The sequence below is a fragment of the Anastrepha obliqua genome, chromosome 2, assembly GCF_027943255.1.
Source record: "Anastrepha obliqua isolate idAnaObli1 chromosome 2, idAnaObli1_1.0, whole genome shotgun sequence".
Taxonomy (NCBI): Eukaryota; Metazoa; Arthropoda; class Insecta; order Diptera; family Tephritidae; genus Anastrepha; species Anastrepha obliqua.
In genome coordinates this window covers 70,184,470-70,207,120 of record NC_072893.1, presented here as the reverse complement: position 1 = coordinate 70,207,120, position 22,651 = coordinate 70,184,470, and the positions used below count along the sequence as shown (strand labels likewise).

General features: G+C 37.2%; 1 protein-coding gene across 1 annotated transcript; it reads left to right on the top strand.

Moving 5' to 3' along the window:
* The first annotated feature begins 277 nt into the window (after positions 1-277).
* LOC129237273 (synaptic vesicle glycoprotein 2A-like) lies at positions 278-22,000 on the top strand. The gene is made up of 8 exons (XM_054871917.1): positions 278-721; positions 10,361-10,450; positions 12,708-13,032; positions 15,574-15,931; positions 16,062-16,388; positions 17,064-17,193; positions 21,088-21,244; positions 21,318-22,000. The coding sequence occupies exons 1-8, from the start codon at positions 718-720 to the stop codon at positions 21,511-21,513; spliced, it is 1,587 nt and encodes a 528-aa protein (XP_054727892.1). The 5' UTR covers positions 278-717; the 3' UTR covers positions 21,514-22,000.
* Positions 22,001-22,651: the final 651 nt, after the last annotated feature.

Sequence of the window (22,651 nt, the reverse complement as noted above, 5' to 3'; positions counted from 1 at the left end):
TATGTATTTTCAATACGAGTACCCTTATCATAAATATTAGCATTCAACAAATCATGCAAAGCGCCAACACATTGAACAAATGAAAACTGAGTATTAATGGTGAAAGTAATCGAATTAAACCACTTTACACAAACACGAGAATATGCTCACCAGTGTCTAACTGTTAACCATTTAATTTGTTACTGTAATATTTATGTAATGAGATCGAGGTGGACACTTGAAGACAAGATTTAACTTGAGCGTGCGGGTGGCTGGTTAGTCAACGCCGTACATTCACTCTTGCGTGACGGTTCAAACAGTTTAGTTCGTCTGCGAAGTTGATGGGATTCGGTATGGCTTTGAGCGAGCTCAGTTACTCTTGAATTGAGTATTTGAATAGGATAATTGCGAAATTCGTTGTTTGCCTTCAGCTTCGGCAAATCGGCTTACTAAACGCTCGCTCGCACAGATCTTGTGACTAACAGCGGTTGTGTACAAGGAAACGCTGAAACATATTTTTATCACTTTATTGTGTTGAAGCTGCGCAAACGCATTTTGAATTAGTCGGATAGCTGGCAAATTAACTTAAGCCAAGTTCAACACAGTTGTTTGTTATTTAGATTTTGAAAACTAAAAAAAATATTGATTGACAAAGTTAGTATACGTCTAAGTCAAATCCAAGAGTCAACTCGAATCAAGCATACTTGTGACTAGAATCAAGTTTATATTCTGCATAAAATGGGTAAGAAAATTTAGATTGGCAAAAACCTGAATTTTAACAGCAGTGAAGAAAATTTCAATAAACTAATGTAAAGCAGTTTTTTAAGTTTGAAAAATTACGTAAAACAACGAAATATTTTATTTATTAATTGAAGCGCGATAAAAAGTGATGTATGGCAAGAAGAAACAACGAGTTCCATAATAAATATTTCTGCCCTGCACAATCAAGGGTCAATTAATGAAAAATTAAGAATTATGCGTGTGTCGAAAAAACATAAATGTGAACAAAAGTTAAGGAATATAACTTTTTTTTATAAAACCAACTACTAAAAATGAATCGCATTTATTAAAAAATTATTTTTAACAAAAATTAATTAATTTACGCACAGCGTTGGAAAATTACGCAGGCTCACAAAAATTAATAATTAATGATTTTGATAGATTGGGAAACCAAGAAACAGAGTCCGAAAATCCACATGGGTTTTTGCTGTCATTTAGTTTTCGAGATATCGCTAAATAACGATTTTTTAATTAAATCAAAAAGGTAGATCATAAAAATTTCTAATATCCGGAGAAACCGTTAACCGATTAAAACAAGTTATATGCATATCAAATAAAAGAAAATGAAATTTTTCATTAAATTTTGAAAATATTTACGAGGTTAAAAAACAAAACAGTTTTCTTTGTAAAAATAGCAAAATTATCGCTTTATATTATAAGAAATATATTGGCTGGTCTGGTTCTTGGATAATTTTTTGTTGTGGTGGCCGAATGGGCAGGTTCGAAGCCCGGACATGAAATATCAAACGATAGAAAAATCTAATAGCGGTCGCTCTTCGGTAGGCAATGGCAAACCTCTGAGTGTATTTCTGCCATAAAAAAGCTCCTCATAAAAAATCATCTGCCGTTCGGAGGCGGCATAAAACTGTGCGTTCCTCCATTTGTTTAAAAATATCAAGACGCACACTACAAATAGAAAGAGAAGCTTGGACAAATACCTAACAAAAAGTGTAAGTGGGTTGGAGCATAAGTTCATAACATTTTTTCGGCAATTTGAATGCGACTTTCTTTGTTTTTTCGTTGTGCTCGTGAATCCGTAAATCCGATTGAATGAAGGTGATTGGGAATCGTTTTATGATCGCAGTTAATTTTTTCCACCAATTCACGACGGGTTTGGCGACCGTTCCCCTGCAAAAGTGATTTGAGATTTTCTTCATCGAATTCAGAAGGCTTTCCCCTGCGGGATGTGTCACCGACGTCAAAGTCGCCATTTTTGAACTTTGCAAACCATTTCCGTGCTGTAGACTAGCTTATGACACCTTCTCCATACACGTCGCAAATGTCCCGCACTACTTTCGACCTCGATGAAAATCAAAGAAGAGCAGGTGTCGAAAATGTTGGTTTTTGCCTCCTGTGTATTCCATTTCTAAGCCTCAAAACTAATAAAAAATTAAATAACTCAAAAATACAATTAACATAGTTTTGTAGAGCACAGTTCTATCGAATGAATACAATTCACGAAAGAGCAAAAAAAGAAAATATAAAAACTTACTCCCCAACCTACACTTTGTTTACAATTTATTTACATTATGGTCAAGAATAAAATATTTTAGCCTGGCTCCATGATACTTTGGTTGCTTCCAATTATCTTTTGGTACAGCGGACCCATGTATTTCGTGGACATCCCCGTCTGCATTGCCCTTGCGGGTTCCATTCTAACACAGTTCTGGCGATCTGTTTATTTGGTCGACCTAGCCAAGCCCATTTTCTATTCCGAATAATTTCAATTTCGACTGGGCTGGGGTTTTTGTATAACAAAACTCTTCATTTGAAATACGGTTTGGCCAGAATATTCGCAGTATTTGTCGTAAAAATCGGTTGATAAAAACTTGGAGCTTGCGACTTGTTGCCTGCGTCAAGCTCCAAGTTGTCCATATAACAGCACTGCCTTTTGACACTGCAGTTATTTTTGTGCTCTGTGGGTTGCATCTCCAAACTTTATTGAGTGCAAGATTGACATCTTCTTCGAATCCGCCATCTTTAATAATTTTGCTGACAATGTAACAAAAGCTGTCAACATCTTCAATGACCTGACCATGAATTGAGAGCGGGTTCATATTTAAGTGCCGATACGCATAAGTTTGGTTTTTCGTGTATTGATTTTAAGGCCGACTTTTCCAGCATCTCCAAGACACATTTCTGTTTGGTCTCAATACGCGTGAAAAAACATATATCATGAGCGTAATCAATGCCTCCGAGAATGTCATTTATACTCCAGCAGATGGCTAAGGGCGCTTAATTGTTTATTGCGTAAACAGCTGAGTCCACTCTACTCCTGCGGAGTTGCCGAAAGATGTACTTTCTCGTCCGAACTGTAAATTCGGCGTTTCTGTACAACTCGCTGATCAAGGCAATAATCTTCTCTGCATTGCCTTTGCCACATTGCTTCGCGTAAGACTGCGTCAAAGTCCATAAAAAGCAGATACAAGTGCGTGTCAAGTTCAGCAGACTGTTCAATGATTACACGCAGAGTATTAATGTAGTCAGCACAAGATCGCTCCGGCCAAAGGCCAGCTGTTCCTTGCATAGAATGAAATGGAGTGCAGGAGAAATACGCGGAAATAGTGAGCTTGCAATCACTCCATCATTAAAAAGTAAATAAACTGAAAAACTATAATATAAAAAATTTTACAAATTTATTTAGTGAAAGAAGTATTACTTTCTTCATTGCTCACTGTGTATTTTTGGTGCTTTTCTTAATATAAGGCGTTTAAAAGTATTGAAAGTGATAGTTTAATTAACAAGTGTGGGAACAGGAATGCGCCATTTTAATAACTCATCTTTCATTTGAACACATAACAAATTTTATTCCGATCTGTCAGTGATATTTTTTGTGTGCAAGTCTGTTGAAATTGTCGCATAGGGATAATATCTTTGGCTTTGGTTTATCAGAGACAGAAACATACCTTGTGAGCTCGAAAAAATGGACGATTGTCATAATTTTTTTTAAATATGTTTTAGAACTTTTATTCAAATGAGGCATATATCATACTGAAGGGTAACCCTCGAAGAATACATTATGGTGTTTTTATTTAAAAAAATGTTATTATTTATTGTTGATTTCGCGCCTTCCCCGAAACGCCGTTTTTTAGAAGAGGCTTGCGATGATCACGGTAGCGCATGAGCAGCTCAACTGAAATCAAAAAAATTATATGATTATTGTAGAAAAATGTTTTTTAGTGCATCTAAACGATTTATTTATCCAACAAAAAAAATTCTCGATATGAAAACCGCTTTGCACCAAAAAAATTTTTGAGGGGTTGAAAAGTTAAAAAAAAAATTAATTCCAGCGAACTATGCAAATATTTATGAAAAGTGAACCGTTCAGATTCACGAGGTTGTAACTTCGAATAATTACGAAAAAAAGTTTATGCAAATCGGTCAAATAGTTTTTGATAAATAATGATCACCGCGACGGTAATTTACAAAAAACACGACTTCGAGGTAATCGCGTCTAAAGTTTTGCGTGCACTTCTCGATCCAAGAAAGGTCGCGCGCTTCCACGGTCTGTAACTTTCGTTCTAGTGTTCCGATCTGTATGACTTTTTAAATTTATATTTTTAAGATGATGTACTTTTAGAATATGTCATAAAAAAATGTCCAATTTTTTAGTCCAACACAAGGTATAAAATCCCTTAAGAAAATTGTGAAAGAGAACATAGCCTACAAATTCTAAATATATGAAAAGATCACTAAAATTTATGAAAAGAAAGATCTAGGTGTGATTTTTTCTTCGATAATGTTCTTTTCTAAACATATGGATTTTATGATTACTAAATCTAAATCTGTACTCGGCTTCCTAACGAGGAATTCAGATTAATTTCGGGACCTTTCTACATTCAAGAGTTTTAATATTTCATTTGTAAGGCCGAATCTTGAGTATTGCAGCGTCATTTGTATTCCTATCTATTCTGGCTTCACGTTAAGAGTAGAAAAGGTCCAGAAACGCTTTACTAGATAGCTATATCAATAACTCTCTTTGCTGGACTTGTAGTATGCCTGATTCTCTAAGCAGATGTCTTCTGTTGGCATCGTCGACATCAGAAATGCGTAGAAATAATCGATTCAATTCATTATAAAAAATGTAAATTGTTTTGTTTTTACTTCAAATGAAGGTTAGAGGTAAAAAAATAATTAACTTCAGTTCATTAATTGGGAAAGTACTTAACTATACAATCCACATTTAAATTAAACTTACTGGTTGTTCTGGGAAAAAGTGAAAAACTCAAACTGCATTTTACCTTTTTTGTTGTTGCTATAGCAATATTTTATAAGAGCGTACAATTGTTGGCGTATGCCGATGATATTGACATCATCGGCCTTAACAACCGCGCTGTTAGTTCTGCCTTCTCCAAACTGGATAAAGAGGCAAAGCGAATGGGTCTGGTGGTGAACGAGGACAAAACGAAGTACCTCCTGTCTTCAAACAAACAGTCGGCGCACTCGCGTATCGGCACCCACGTCACTGTAGACAGTTATAATTTCGAGGTTGTAAAAGACTTCGTCTATTTAGGTACCAGCATTAACACCGATAACAATGTCAGCCTTGAAATCCAACGTAGAATCTCTCTTGCCAACAAGTGCTACTTTGGACTAAGTAGGCAACTGAGCAGTAAACTCCTCTCTTGACGAACAAAACTAACACTCTACAAGACTCTCATCATGCCCGTCCTAACGTATGGCGCAGAAGCTTGGACGATGACAACATCCGATGAAGCGACGCTTGGAGTATTTGAGAGAAAGATTCTGCGTAAGATTTTTGGACCTTTGCACGTTGGCAAAGGCGAATATCGTAGACGATGGAACGATGAGCTGTATGAGCTTTACGACGACATAGACATAAAATAAAAAAATAAATAATTGGCGCGTACACTTCTGTTAGGTGTTTGGCCGAGCCCCTCCTCCTATTTGTGGTGTGCGTCTTGGTGTTGTTCCACAAATGGAGGGACCTACAGTTTCAAGCCGACTCCGAACGGCAGATATTTTTATGAGGAGCTTTTTCATGGCAGAAATACACTCGGAGGTTTGCCATTGCCTGCCGAGGGGCGACCGCTATTAGAAAAATGTTTTTGTTAATTTTGCTTTTACCGAGATTCGAACCAACGACCTCTCAGTGAATTCCGAATGGTGATCACGCACCACATAGACATAGACATAGCGCAGCGAATAAAGATCCAGCGGCTACGTTGGCTGGGTCATGTCGTCCGAATGGATACAAACGCTCCGGCTTTGAAAGTATTCGATGCGGTACCAGCTGGTGGTAGCAGAGAAGGACTTGGCTTCACTTGGTGTGTCCAACTGGCGCAGGTTAGCACGAGAAAGAAACGACTGGCGCGCTTCGTTAAACTCGGCCAAAATCGCGTAAGCGGTTATAGCGCCAATTAAGAAGAAGAAGATAGCAATAGACACTTCAAAAAAGAGCCACGTTCTTTTTTATGCAAAACTACCTCACTGCACTGGTATCGATGTCATTTGATGGAATTCGTGCCATGCACCGACTCGCGATTAGATTTTTTTTTTTTTAATTTTTATTGATAACCATTCAAATCCAAAAGTATATAAGATAAAATACAGAAAAATTTATTTGAAAACGTTTTAACTAGTTTTTTTTAATATGCATTATTTTTTTATAAAAGTATAGTTCATTGTCTAATAAAAGTCATAAAGATCCAAGTTTGAAACTTTTCAACCCAATTTCGGCCAGAATTTCTGGCAATATTTTCGATATGCAGTTTTATAGCTCATTAAATTTTAGTGTAATAAAGTCTATCCATCTGAAAAGTTTGAAGTTGCTGAAAAATCCCGTTGATTTTTTACAATGTTTATCTTGAATTTTTGTACAACATTTTAAGATTGGATTTATATGTTTTTTTTATTTTTTTGAAGACAATAAGCTAAACTCTCATAGAAAAATAGTGAAGATTCAAAAAATCTTCAAATAACGGAGACACAAACAACTTTAAATCATAATCATGGTAACAGTTTTCCTCCATTTTCTCCTCCTTTTTCTCTTAATGACATCTTATAGTTAATATACGTTATTTATAGTTAATACAGGGTTGCCCATATTCGACGGACCCGACGGATTTCGATAACTCTTTGGGCCCACTCCAATCGACGAGGCTTGTCCGCAGGCAACAATCTTTGCGTCAATTGAATCTTATACGGGAATAAATGCAAATCAATGCGGATAATTCGTTGTAAAGTGGTCCGAGCAATGCCCAACTGCTGAGAACGGCGATTTTGGGATGTCCTTGGCGACGCCTTGGTCGGTTTTGATTTGGCCTCTTTGGATTAGAAAGATCATCACCAGTCGAAAACCTTTCGTACAAACGTTTAATGGTGTTCTTAGAAGGCGCACTTTTCAAATTATTTAATTTTTTATACGCACGTTGAGTTTTCACAATTGACTTCTTTTGTTGAATGTAAATTTCAACAATTTGGGAGCGCTCGCGTGGGGTGTACTGTTCCATGGTAAAAATCTGCTTGGACTGACGTTTCCAACGCGGTATGTCAGTAAGCGATCTCACGTCTCTGTCAAAAGATACAGGGTTACCAGATGGCTCCGTCGAATATTGGCAACCCTGTAGTTATTTTACCATAATCAAATGCTTTCTGAATTCCAAAATAAAGTCCTCATCAGCTCTCCAGCCGAGTGCATCCTCTTCAACATCTTAGACAGTGCTGCACATCTTTGTACCACCGCATTCACTCCTTCCTCGACCAGCTTCATAGTGATAAACCCTAGTTTCGCCTTCAGTAACAAACCGGCTCATGAATTCATCAATGTTTAAACACTCGTTGAGTTAGTGTAAGCAATCTTGGTACTCATTTTACGCTTCCCTTAGATATGCCGGGAAGACCATGAAGGAAACTCAAAATTACTGATACTCCATTAATTTCTGTGATTTGTTTATATTCCAAGCGAGGATCTTGCAATTGGCAATTCTTTCAGCAATGTTTAAGGATGTCACTCAATCAGCATAAAACATTTGCATACATTTTTGGGGAATGATGCTGAAGTGATAGTTCTTGGCCGGTATAAATGGTAACGCGGAACCGACTATAGTGGAAACGAATGATCGGTGGAGATTTTGCTTATTTTGTGAGAAACTGAACCCCTTGCCTTGCTTTAATGAATCTGACTCGTGATGAATTTGGCCCAAACATGAATATGACGAGCTAGGCTCGTGAATAGATCGTAATGTAATCAATCGATTTCAAATAAATAATAAATAGAACAGGTATTAGAGTGTATTTCCAGAACACTAGTATTGTGCAAAGTGTATATATCAGAGGCATTTACATTTCGACTCGTATTGTGACCTTTCTCGCGCATTAGTCTGATCTGTTGACAACGCGTTGACGCGTAACACTTGGGCCCGAGTTTCGTCGAGCTAAATGTCACAGTATGAAACTCTATAGTTGACATTTTTCCCCCTATTCACTTCTTCCTTTGGTGGTATTTCAATTTACTGAAACTTAATACTTGTCGTTGTGCCAAGTAAACAAAAGTTCCAATCAACTTTCTAAGCCATCTACGTGTCGAACTTTATGACCCTTTTTGATCCCCACTCAAAGAAAGTAAATATCTGATATTATCACAGCTATTTAATTCATTTATGAATAATATCTCATTTTTCTTTATACAAAGAATATTTTACATTATCACACACACACATGTTGATATACACATACAGGGTGTCCGGTAGTTAATAAAAAAGGATTACTAATTTTAAATTATTATCTTTAAATGTTGACTGTTACTGTTGATGCCCGGATGCCATTAACCTCGCGGATGACATTTTCTTTTAGCGTGGAGATGATCGCTGGGCTTGCGCCATAGATTCTACTTTTGAGGTACATCACAGAAAAAAACCCCTAGGGATAACATCGGACGACCTGGGTGGCCAGGCATGTCTCCGAAATGGCTTAGCAGTTTGTTAGGGAAGAAATCACGCAGTATCGTCATGGTTTCTCTGGCCTTGTGCCGTCTTATAGAAACCTGAAACTGAAGGAAGGATGTTCAATCATTATTGACAGAAAATATCATAATAATTCACCATGCGCCAATAAGAGACACCGTGCACAGAAATTGCTTGTCCTCGACGATTTTCAAAACAATATGATCCAATTCCTCCACTGCTTGCACACCAAACCGCCACTTTGGAACTGATAAGTGGTTGTTGTCATTTGAGTGACCAATAACGGCAAAATTGCTATTTTACACTTCCATTTAAATGAAAACGAACTTCACCACTCCGAAAGATAGTATTTATAGTACGAAATAGCTCCAACATCCTCTCATGAATAACAAAACTAACACAGTCCCCTCCCCCTGTTACGCTCAGTGGTTACGGAGAAACTTGAAATTTAAAACCTAATTTTTTCACCCGGTATTTAACTTCTACTCTTCCTTTTCGCCTGATTCTGGATAGGCTGCTCTACTTAAAAAACATTTAACTGCCCATACAACATAAAAAGTGCCGTAGCTGAATGGGTTGGTGCGTGACTACCATTCGAAATCGAGAGAGAACGTTGTTTCGAATCTCCGTGAAAGGCCAAAATGAAGAAAAAGTTCTTTTCTAATAGCGGGCGCCCCTCGGCAGGCAATGACAAACACCCAAAAAGGATGTATGCGCCAATTAAAGGGTTTTCCAATAACAGGTGTTATTTTGAACTTGATTGCGTTATCGAGAGATGATTAACGATTTTTATGGCCGGAATTGGATGGTATTGATCTGGACAACGTTTATTTTCAACAAGACGGAGCTACGTTCCATACAAGCAACGAAACCATTGATCTTTTACGGGAAAAGTTTCTGGACCGTGTTATCTCTCGAAGAAGTGATCACAATTGGCCACCGAGATCTTGTGATTTAACACCTTGAGAATTTTTTCTTTGGGGCCACGTGAAAGAGAAGGTCTATGCCAACAGCCCAGGGTCGATTCAAGACCTCAAAGATAGAACTCGTGAGGCTATCGAGGACATCGGGCAGCCACTGTGCAATTCAGTTATGGAAAATTTCATGAAAAGTATATTGTCCTGTAAGCGTGGTCGTGGTGGTCATTTGCCTGATATTATTTTCCACTATTAACGGCGTACCTTCCTCTTTATAATGAAATCAACATCCGATCATTTATATTAAAAAATAACATGTTTACATTCTGGATCCACAACATAAAGTAGCAATTTTAATTATGAATATTTAAGTAAGTGGCGACAGCTTTATTTTTCGTAATCAAAAATATTAGAATCAAACATTACTGCTCTTATATTTATTTAGCCCTTCTTAATAATTGGCGCGGGCAAAAAACATTTCCATTCACTAAGAATTTATGTAGATTTACATTTAAAATATTCATAATTAATTCTTTTCCCACAGACTAATTTCTAATTCTACAATCACTTTATGAAACGTGCAAAGACTCATTCACAGATTTGCATTTGTATATATGTACGTCTATTATACGTGTGTGTGCATATGTAAATCAATTATAATATGCAATTAAAACTTTATTATCTTTTAACATCTAATTTTTATTCTATTTATGTTTTCTTTATCTATACGACGCCATCATTATTGACGCGAATATGCAGCCCAAACCGTCTCCGCTCAAGATGCCGCATCGGTCAACAGATACCGTGGGCCAGATGCTTACACTTTCAGTGACTCTTTGGCACTAACAAGTAAGTAAATATCACATACATTATTATTTTTTTGAAATATATATAGGCACGTGCATATATACAGGTTTGCCCATATTCGACGGACCCATCTGGCAACCCTGTATCTTTCGACAGAGACGTCAGATCGCTTAATGACATACCGCGTTGGAAGCGTCAGTCCAAGCAGATTTTTGCCATGGAACAGTACACGCCATGCGAGCGCTCCCAAATTGTTGAAATTTATATTCAACAAAAGAACTCAATTGTGAAAAGAAGAAGAAGAAAAGAAGAAAATTGTGATGCCAATTATTCGTCGAAAGCGTATGAGGCAGTTCTGGTTTCAACAAGACGGCGCTCCACCACACACAGCTACGCCACCTGACTTCTTCTTGTGGGGATATTTCAAATCAAAGGTTTATATTAATAAGCCAAAGACCATAGAAGAGCTCAAGAACAACATCCGTTAGGAAATAGCCGCTATTCCAGCCGAAATTTTAGCTAAAACTATGGAAAATGCTGCAAAACGGGTACAATACGTACAGGCTCAAGGCGGCCATTTGAGAGATATCATATTCAAAAAGTGATGTCAACAAATCTACTTGAACTAAATAAAATGATTATTATCGTCAACATCTAAAAATTGACTTAAAAAAACACATGGGTCCGTCGAATATGGGCAACCCAGGAGGGTGAGCCATCGTTTTTTTTTTATCAAATGCTATTTTAACGTTTTCGAAAGTTTTTCGAAACTTAAATAACTTGAACAAACTTCATTGACATTTCACGCCTCTACAACGTTTACAAATCATACAACTGTATTAGGAAGATCGACGCTCTATGAAAAGTGTTCACCGCGCGCTCAGGCCAACTTATGCCGAACCCACTATTCAGCAAACCATCGGTAAAATTGTGAATAATTTTACATTATCGGATGAAACTCGACCGATTAGACCACGTGCGGCTGTAAATGAAAATTTTGCCGAAGACCCGGAAGGCGTGATTCGGCGCTGATCTCAACAACTTGGCCTATCTTATGGCACTACTTGGGCGATTTTATCTAAAGATCTTGGTCTGAAAGCATATAAATTTAGCTAATACAAGATTAGAAGCCGGCCGATCTTCTAAAGCGTCATAATTTCAGTCGTTGGGCTCTTGAAAAACTCGCCGAAGATCCGCATTTTGAGATCCGAATTTTGTTCAGCAATGAAGCCCATTTCTGGCTTAAAAAGCAAAATTGTCGTTTTTGGGCGAAGAGCAATCCGAAGCGCCTCAAAAACTGCCTTACATCCATTGAAAATAACCGTTTGGTGCGACCTGTGGGCTGGAGGAATCACCGCCCCATATTTCTTTAAAGACGAGGCTGGCGCCAATGTAGCAGTGAATCGCGAACGCTATCGCGCCATGATAAATGACCAACGACTTGCTGATGGCGGGAATTGAAGCCCGTGATTTCCACAACATTTGGTTCCAAAAAGACGGCGGAGGGCGCTACTTGCCATATAGACCGTGAAACAATGAATTTACAGCGTCGTTGTTTCGGTGAGCAATTTATATCTCGTCTCGGACAAGTGGATTGGCCACCAAGATCGTGTGATATCACACCTTTGGACTTCTATTGAATGAAAACAAGTTTCAGATGAGGAGAGTTTTCAGATTGGCGGTCATATAAAATTGTCACATATGGGGAGCAAAAGACTCACACATGATTGTCGAGAAGCCAATGCATACGTGATCTTAGTCTGTATTGCAGAATTGTGGCATTAATGTTGCCCGATATACCATTTCGTTTACCGAGGCACGATTACACATTTCTCAGGGGTTGAAATTGAAAATTTAAGCTTATCCGAACTTTGACTGCAACAAAGTCAAAAAATAATTTTTTTAAGCATTAGGTTCAATAACCATCCATGAAAAAACAATTTGACACCACTAAACTTTTATTTTTTTGTCGGGTGCCATTAAAAACCGATGCTAAGCCGTCAACCCGAAAGCGATAAACACAATACTGTTCGCACTATTGGTGAAAGAAGCAACGAAACCAAAATGTATTGCAGAATTGAGTTGAAAGGTTGCACTACTACATCACAGACATTCGGGTCTGCTAACATATTTACGTGAAATTACGGCCGATGTACTCTTTCGGAAGTTTGTTTTTATGGCTCTTCAAAAAAAGAAACCAGCCGATGGCTCGCCCTTTATAATGTCATACTGTCATAAAATAATTGCGTTTATTTTATTTGTATTATTCTTTTTCTCACACTATTTTTTATTTCTATAGGTTTCGGTAAATTTAATTACTTTTTAATTGGCATCTCCGGCATGGTGCTGGCCACAGTCTTGCTGGAGACGGCCGCAATGGGCTTTATTTTGCCCATCGCTCAATGTGATCTAAAACTTACGAATCAGGACAAGGGTGTGCTTAGTGCGATCAGTTTTTTGGGTATTATTTCGAGTTCTCATTTATGGGGATTTTTGGCAGATACAAAGGGCCGCCGCAGAGTTATCAGGCCCACCCTGCTGGCAGGATTTGCAGTTACTGTTCTCTCAAGTTTCGCCATCAACTTTTGGATTATGGTTCTACTACGTTTCATCAACGGATTTTTGTGAGTACATACAGAGGTACCATACCATATGTTATTACATTTTTAGCCAGAATGGAGGAAATGAAAGTTTTATTAGTCATTTAAATTAAGCTCTAAACATAACAGTACTATTGCTATTGTCTATTAAAAGGTTAGTTTGAAAAATAACTCTGAAACTTACTTGTACATGAATCATTTCCTGCTGATTATACAAGGTGACGCAAAACGTATCAGTCTATCAGAAGATTTGTATTTTTGTTTAAATGGTGTCGTACATCAATCATATTTGACACTTGTGAACTAGCCAAATGTTTTTCTTTAATTTTGGTGCTTCATCGAGATTCGAACCAACGTTCTCTCTGTGAATTCCGAATGGTAGTCACGCACCAACCCATTCGTCTACGGCGACCGCAGTATGCAAACATACAATTAATGGAGTGCGTAAAGGTCACAATAAAGTTTTTCAGCACGCAAATTTTTTTGTTTTAGTAAAAAAAGTTATTGAAAGAAAATTTTTTTTAAGTTTAAAGTTTGTTTTTAACGATTCAAAGCTTCCAGCCATTAGAGAATTTGCTGAGGCACCCGTTTATGATGGTGATGAGTGAAAAAATCGGTCCCTTCTGTAATGAAAAAAAACAGGTTTTTAGCTTATCTTGAGTTTCTAATTAAGATGCATCCAACTGCCGGAAAAGCTTTGGCTAACGATTGGACAGATAGTTAACAAAATTAGAGAAAAACAGCGAAAAAATAATTGATATGAAACCAGGAACTGGTAATAATTAAACTTCAATTTAATTATGCACTTAGGTCGGTAGGTGGGTGGAAGTGGCGGTCGGTTTTTAAGCTAACTCACTTAGACCGTTATCGATCCATTGTCATACCACAGTAGCAGTTTAGCTGCTTCTCTTCCTGAAACCGTTTGTTTTAAGTCAAAGCCTGGCTGGCACTTACGAAGTGTGTTCAAAAAGTATCGCGAATTTTGTGCTTTTTCAAAAATTATTTATTTATTCATTATTATCTATTTTGTCCCCTTCAAAGCAGTCCCCAACGTTTGTTTCAATCTTCGAAGCACTTCAAAAAATAATTTTTTTTTATCTTGTTCAGCTCCTTGAATGGTGTCCGGCATTTGTGAGCAAAGATGGAATTAGTGACAATCCCAACAAGAGATTTAAACGTCGCTCGGCTATCAGAATAAGTATAGATGTCTCTAAATGCAATTAATTTTTTTGCTTAAGTAGATAGATACCTCATTAATGGCGAGAACTTCAGCCTCAAATACGATACAGTGATTAGGAAGACGAGCCCAAACGCATATTTCGTCAAGCCTCGCGTCATCAGTAAAAAACCCCTAAGCAGTTTTCCGACCAGGTATATTGTCAATGCTCTCATGTCTAGCTGAAATGCATTAACTTAGGTTCGTTTAGGCTAAGGTGGCTGCTATGCCATATAACCTCTGTGGATACACATTTGGGCGGACTGATCCGTTGTAATACAACACTTGAAAGAGTTCTATGCTCGTACTTCTTTACCTTCTATACTAAACGGCATATTTTGCGACTATCCGCCGAGTGCAGATCCGCCGGCTAAGCAGCTAGCCAGAAGCTTAACACTCTGTATCACTTCCTCGCATCTGAAATTGCAATAAAACTCATTTCAAGAGCTTTCCATCCTCTTTTCGTGGGTCGCCTTTAGACAGTCCAGTTATTGCTCCTACAAACGGCGAGGAGATACGACAAAGTTAGGTTATGACCTTAGACGGGATTTCATTAGGTTTTGATAAGATTTGTTTGATTACCTCACAAGTGGGATCCATCACCCAAGCATCAGTAATTTTCTCCTTCAATCACTATATGCCTAACTCGATACATGCAAGGAGAATACGAGGTAGTTCGTCCACGGCATACTTTCCGAGAATACCCCTAGGACTATGCATATCGTGATATTTCAGGTCTTTCCTACATTCAATTCCCATTTCCCAGTCTACCAATTACCAATCCGCTTATACAGATATTATGGCATTTTTACTGTCAGAGCATATAGTATTCATACATTTACAACTAAAAGTATTTCTACATCGACATACAATCCTACACATCGCCGTACCCGATGGTTAGTGCGTGAATACCATTCGAGTGTGCATAGGTTCCCATCTCCGTCCATGAACATTTTTTCTAATAGCGGTCGCCCCTCAGCAGGAGATGGCAAGCCGCCAAGTGTGTTTTTGCCTTGAAAAAGCTCCTCATAAAAACCATTTGCCATTCGGAGTCACAATTATTTGTTTTTATTTTTCATTGCTGTTGGTACACCGCAGCTGTCTGGCTCATATGTGTCAAATATGGTTGACGTACGATACAATTTGAAAAAATTTGAAATCTGCCGATAGGGTGATTAATATTGCGCCACCTTGTACGTAAGTATATTAAATTTAATTTCAAGTGCACGTGTAAATACTCGTACATGTTTTTTTACAATCACCCAAAAATCATCGAATACATTAAAAAAATGTATTTTTTCAAACAATGAAGTAGTTTTTGTATTCATATTTAATCTTATTGTTCACAGTGTAGCTGGCTCTGCAACAGTTTACGCCTATCTCGGCGAATTTCATACAGATAAGACACGTTCGCGCGCAATTATGGGATCTTCATTCATATTCGCCATCGGTGCGATGATTTTGCCGATGATCGCCTTTTTAGTCATAAATCAAGAATGGATTTTACCGTTAACGTTTCTGGGTATCGACTACAAGCCATGGCGTTTGTTTTTAATTGTATGCGGCATACCAGGATTCCTTTGTGGCCTATCACTATTTGCGTTACCCGAGAGCCCGAAGTTTCTACTCGCTATCGGAGAGGAGAAAAAAGCAATTGAGGTGTTGCAGAAAATGCATCGCTGGAATGGCGGCGGGCAACCACTGATTGTAAGTATGTAGACACAATGAAGGGAATAGATATTAATTGGGCTTCGTATAGTAGTATGTGTTAAGGAGTGTTGCTTCCACTTTCTATAAACTTATCCATTTACATACATACATATTTATATGTATACAGATTACACATATTCTGCCGGATGATCACAGCAGCATTTCAACGCTACAATTTAATAGCAAATTTGATTCGAATTCGAATTTCGCGCTTGTCTTTTTACAAACGATGTGGAATCAAACTGCGCCACTGTTTCAGCGTAAATATTTGCGAATCACAATGATCGTTTGCAATATGCAATTCTGGTTGTACGTTGTTACTAATGGGCTGTATATGTGGTTCCCGCATACCATCAACAGCATGGCAGCATACATGAATGAACATCCTGGCGAGCAAAAGAAAATTTGTGAAATTGTGTATGCACAGCAAGAAAGTATTTATAAAACTGATGGAGTGAGTATAAATGTTTTTCGATTTGATGTTTGTTTTGAGTAGCACAGGGAACTAAGCTCATTGTACAGATCAATAAGTAAAAGCACTCTCAGCTGATCGTCAAAAAATGCCCACATCTGAGGTCACCTGATCCCAAAACACTTTTATGTAACAAGGTTGAACAAAAAATGATTAAATTTCATAGAAAATCGGGACAAAAAGTCTAAAAAATGGTATTTCTCAATAAAAAAACATTATTGTAGCTAAGAAATATATTATTATTATTATTATTTATAGGAGATATATACAATATAACCCTAACTTAATTAGCACTCTGGATACTAGGGCCTTCCGCGCTAAGAAATATATTAAAAATAATTGTTATTGTACTTAAATTTTGAAAGTCACAGATATTATTTTGTATTTTTTTGTCGATATTCTACTGTTTTAAATGTTACCATAAATATTCTAATTTTGTATAGCAACCCCTCAACACGCTCAAGCGAAAAGATGAAACACTCACACCATCACACACCTATGTACCTGTCAAACTCACACCTAGGTGCTTGTCAAAAAAAACAGGAAGAAGACGAGTGTTTTTACTTGTAATTTTGCACAATGACCAAGCCCCTATGCTACTTTGAAAATTTACTATTAATCAATTATGTATAATATAAATATTTTCCGCACTTTTAGACCATCGAATGTATTGCCAAGTTGGAAAACACTACCTATTATTATTCGCTTGTTATGGAGATACTCTATGCCAGCTCATTTGCATTTTTCGGCTTTATAATAAATCGTGTGGGCAAAATATTAATTCTTTGTAAGTCAGAGTATATACGGATTAGGGATGTTCAAAAAACCTGGGTGCTGCAAGAAACTGTTTTTTGTTTATATTTTAAATTTTAATAATTTTTTTAATATCGGTGTTAATTTTTTTTTCTTTTTAATCGAAAACCAAACAGCGGTAGCGCCATATAAGAACAGGATTTTTTAATAAGAGGTGTTATTTTGATTTTCAAAGAAACATGCTACTTTTAAGTATAAATCGGATGTTTATTTCATTACAAAGAGGAAGGTATGCCGTTAATAGTGGAAAATAACCTGAGGCAAATGAACACCGCGACCACGTTTACAGGACAATATTCTTTTCATGTAATTTTCCATAACCGAATTGCAAAGTGGCTGCCCGATGTCCTCGATAGCCTCACGTGTTCTATCTTTGAGGTCTTGAATCGACCCTGGGCTGTTGGTATAGACCTTCTCTTTCACGTGGCCCCAAAGAAAAAATTCTCAAGGTGTTAAATCACAAGATCTCGGTGGCCAATTGTGATCACTTCTTCGAGAGATAACACGGTCCGGAAACTTTACCCGTAAAAGATCAATGGTTTCGTTGCTTGTGTGGCACGTAGCGCCGTCTTGTTGAAAATAAAAACTGTCCAGATCAATACCAATTCAATTGTACTATCCCCTTACTCAGTTTCTCCGCTAAGAGATGCTGCGTTGGCTACATACAACTCTAACGCAAATATTTCTGTGACCACCAATGTCTCAGCGCTGCCAGCTACTTCGATAGAGAGAGACCTAATCCGCCATCGGAGTGCAAGCAAGAAATCCACCTGCAAGCTGTTTTCGACGAACTTAAATCTCTTAAATATGCACATGAGAAAATGATAGCTGTAATTAGCTCTTTGCAAAGCCACAAGAGACGTTTAATTAAAGAATAGAAGATTTACAGCTTGAAGTAAAAGCCGTTCGTCACAAACTTTGTGATCTCCATTTCGCCGCTACGATTAGCGCATTGACTAGTGACATAAAAGTGACCTTCGCAACAATTTCCTTGCATTGCAAGATAATATTTCTACTACAACAAAAAACCAGGATCGAGTATTTGTTCACTGTTATCTTTCTCTTCTGCTTCATCTACCTCTTATGCTGCTGCTGCTGCAGCTGCTGCCGACTCTACAATCGACCACACTCCCGTTGTCACTATCGAATGAAATGCTATTATTTCTAACTAGCAAGCCCGGCCCCCTTCGCTGGGCACACTAAAATAGAATAGATATGGTTTAGAACAGAAAATATATGGTTTTCATATTATTTATTTCTTTATTCTTTATTCAAGCGCTTTGGCATAAACAATATTTTTTGTTTTTCTATTTGTTTTTGAGTAAATATAAAATATAAATTCAAAATCAGGAAAAAAAGAAGATTGTTTTTAAATTTCAAATCAACGCACGCATATGAATAAACAATCGTCTTTTTTCCTGATCATCCATGAATTTTTCGTTTCAATTTATATGTTTTATTAAGCATTGGAGCTTTTTTAACCATTATCCATTTATATTAAAAAAAAAAAAAAACGAAAAAAAAATTTTTTTCCACATAATTCGGATTTCACATTAAATTCTCAAATTTCGTAAGAAATTATTCACTGTTCCAAAATCCACTCCAAAAAAATTCACAAACAATTTTTACATGTTGCACTTACGTTTTTTCCTTATGGCATCCAAATCAGAAAGAAATATTGACACATTGTAACTCACACTGTCAATTTGACAGTTCAGTTCCGCCCCAAGCGTTAAAAAAGTAAGCGACATTATGGCTGGCTCAAAAGAACGCTGTACCCGTTGCCACTGCTCCGAATTACAACCAAACTTTACGAAACCCATTTTCAATACTTACTTAACAATGTGCATAAGTTTGGTTTAATTCAGTGCAAAGACACGGCGGGTCCACGTTTTGGCATATATTTCGAGACCCTAGTCATCAATAGGTATGAAAATTACCCCGTATTAAAGCACTTATCAATAGCTTTCATTTGATACCCATATTGTACATACACAACCAAAGGTTACCCGGGTCCACGTTTTGACCTATATCTCGAGACCCTATCTACCAATAGGTATTCAAACTATACTGAAATCATCTTCAATACCTACTTAACAATGTGTGTAAGTTTGGTTTAATTCGCTTCAAAGACACGGCGGGTCCACGTTTTGGCATATATTTCGAGACCCTAGTCATCAATAGGTATGAAAATTACCCCGTATTAAAGCACTTATCAACAGCTTTCATTTGATATCCATATTGTACAAACACATTCTAGGGTCCACGTTTTGCTCTCTATCTCGAGACCCTAGTCACGGAGCGGATGGAAATACTCTGAACTAAAGCATTCACCAACAGCTTCCATTTGATACCCATATTGTACATACACATCCGAAGGTTACCCGGGTCCACGTTTTGACCTATATCTCGAGACCCTATCTACCAATAGGTATTCAAACTATACTGAAATCATCTTCAATACCTACTTAACAATGTGTGTAAGTTTGGTTTAATTCGCTTCAAAGACACGGCGGGTCCACGTTTTGGCATATATTTCGAGACCCTAGTCATCAATAGGTATGAAAATTACCCCGTATTAAAGCACTTATCAACAGCTTTCATTTGATATCCATATTGTACAAACACATTCTAGGGTCCACGTTTTGCTCTCTTTCTCGAGACCCTAGTCACGGAGCGGCATGAAAAATACTCTGAACTAAAGCATTCACCAACAGCTTTCATTTGATACCCATATTGTACATACACATCCGAAGGTTACCCGGGTCCACGTTTTGACCTATATCTCGAGCCCTATCCACCAATAGGTATCCAAACTATACGGAAACCATCTTCAATACCTTCTTAACATTGTGTGTAAGTTTGATTTAATTCGGTGCAGACACGGCCGGTTAGCGAACACACACAAAAAGTTGACTTTATTTTATATATAAGATTTTTTTCAGTTTGTGTCCGAAAAATCCTAATATCTTACGGAACCCTATTTTTTTCCAAAATAAAATGTAATCCATGTTACTCTTGGATAATGTAGTTTTCGAATGGTGAAGGAATTTTTAAAATCGGTCCAGTAGTTTTTGAGCCTATTCGTTACAAACAAACAAACGAACAAACAAACAAAGTTTTCCTCTTTATAATATTAGTATAGATAAACTCCCTCTCATTGCTCCGCCTAATACCAAAATACCTAATACAGCGCGAATACAAAAACAATATTCGCACTCTCCACCGCTGCTTACGTCGTTGCTATCACAAAGCAATCAATCAGCGCAGTCGGATAATTTTTCTCTTGCTGATTCGCAGCCGCAGTCCGTTAATGATGACATGTTTACCTATAACTGTCGATGCTACAAACAAAAGACCAAAACGTAAAGCAAAAAACACTATTGTTGGCTGCAATGCAAACTGAAAACTGGATGTGATTGTAGCTATGAAGTGGCTACCTTTGCCCTATTTTGACCCACACAGTGACTGCTGAAAGCATTGTCGAATATGTGCACAACCATGCTGCTATTGATAAGAGCGAACTTTCTTTTCTGCAGTATACAAACAGGCAATGAAGCGCGTAGGGGTCAAAATAAAGATTTTCTTCACTCAAAATTTTTTTTTTATTCATTAAAAAAAAGTTGCTCAAAACGAAATTGGATGATTAATTTTGCGCTATCTTGCATAATCCGTACAATACATATTAAAAGTGAAATTTTATTTAATAAATTATAATCAGGATTTTTATCCAGTTTCCTAAATAAGAAAGTAGCGACTAAGCAAAAATCAATTTTTTTAAACAGTGCTCATCCCTAATACAAATATACTTATATGTTTATAATTTCGTAAATTTGAATCAAAATTAACCACAAAAAATATCCTGTAGTTGTTACCACAATATTCTTTACATCCTGCGGTTTAACATCGGTTTTCATAGTCGACCCATCCATTGCCGCTTACCTCTATGTGCTCTTTTTCCTGGTAGGCGTGGCCATCAATGTGCTCAGTGCAGCAACAGTGGATTTTTATCCAACACACCTGCGGTAAGCAGAGAAATCCAATTCAATATTACTCACAATTGAAAACTTTTTTTGTTTTTTAATTCATACCAACTAGTGCCATGGCTGTGTGTATATCGCTTATGGTGGGTCGATTGGGCAGTGTTATCGGTGCAAATGTTGCTGGCGCCTTGATGGATCATTACTGTGAATTGAATTTCTACATCGCATGTGGAGCGATGTACATTTGCGCTCTACTCGCTCTTCTACTGCCGCGGAAGAGTGCCGATGAGAAGGGGAAAAGTGAATCGTGATCGTCATAGATGTAACCGTATTTTGTACTTTAATTATATGTATGCATGTATATGTAAATATGTGTATATTAAAGGATATAGGATAAGTACATTTTCATGCTTATGATTATTCATACTATGTTTTTTAAAATTGTTGAAGCTATTACGGTAAAGTGCATTTGTTGTTCGATATTGTTAGTGTTAAAAAAAATGTAATATGGCAACTTTTTTTTAGGCTATGTATTTTAAAAACTTTTCTACTCATTCCTTACATCAGAAATGCATAATTTATTTGTAGAAGATAAGTTAGATAAAAAAACTTATATTTAAGTTCCTATTCTTATTGATCTTTTAAGTGAATCTAATAATTTGCTTTTTCGCAACTGTTAAAAACGCATGCATTCTAAATCACAATTGTAAAGAAAATTTCAAAAAATCTTGCATGTACTGGAAGTAGAAAAATGTGGTTAATGAAAGAAGTTCAAACGAAAAATAAATTTTTATAAAAAAGTGACTAAACACAAAAATTACGTCCATTTTGTTTTTCAAAAAAGCGTTCTTGAAATGTTTTCCAAAAAATTGTTTTCTTTTACACCATCAATGGAGCTTCCAATGCCCCAATCAAGCTGGTTTATCCACAAAAAGTTTAGACTTTACATACCCCCATAAATTTATTTTTTTTTTTTGTTTTTGGAAGGGAGTTGAAATCAAAATGTCAGAAACATTTCAGAGGTGCCGTCACACCAATGGTATGCGGGGCACGCTCCCACTAATGCTATAACAATCCTCCACCTCGGCTAAATCTACCCTGGGGCCACAAAAGTATAACTTCTGGGTAGAGCCGCGTTTATGTCCGAAGACACAACAGGTAGCTGCGTCCAGGTTCCTCTCCAGCAGGCATATAAAGGCTATATACCCTCGATAGTCCCAATTACTCCTACTGTGTTTGTAGGTAGTTCCAAATTGAAGGAGACATAGGAAAAGCTGAAGTAGCACTACTTTTAACTCACTATTAACTCACTACCGTCTTGTCTTCTGTACGATACTGTATTGAGTGTTTCACTCAATCGTCTATGTTTGTTTTCGGTTCGTCAGAAACTGTCCGCCTTCTCTGTTGGTGCATCGCTTTGCGTTCCCAATCAATATGGCGAAGTCGCGT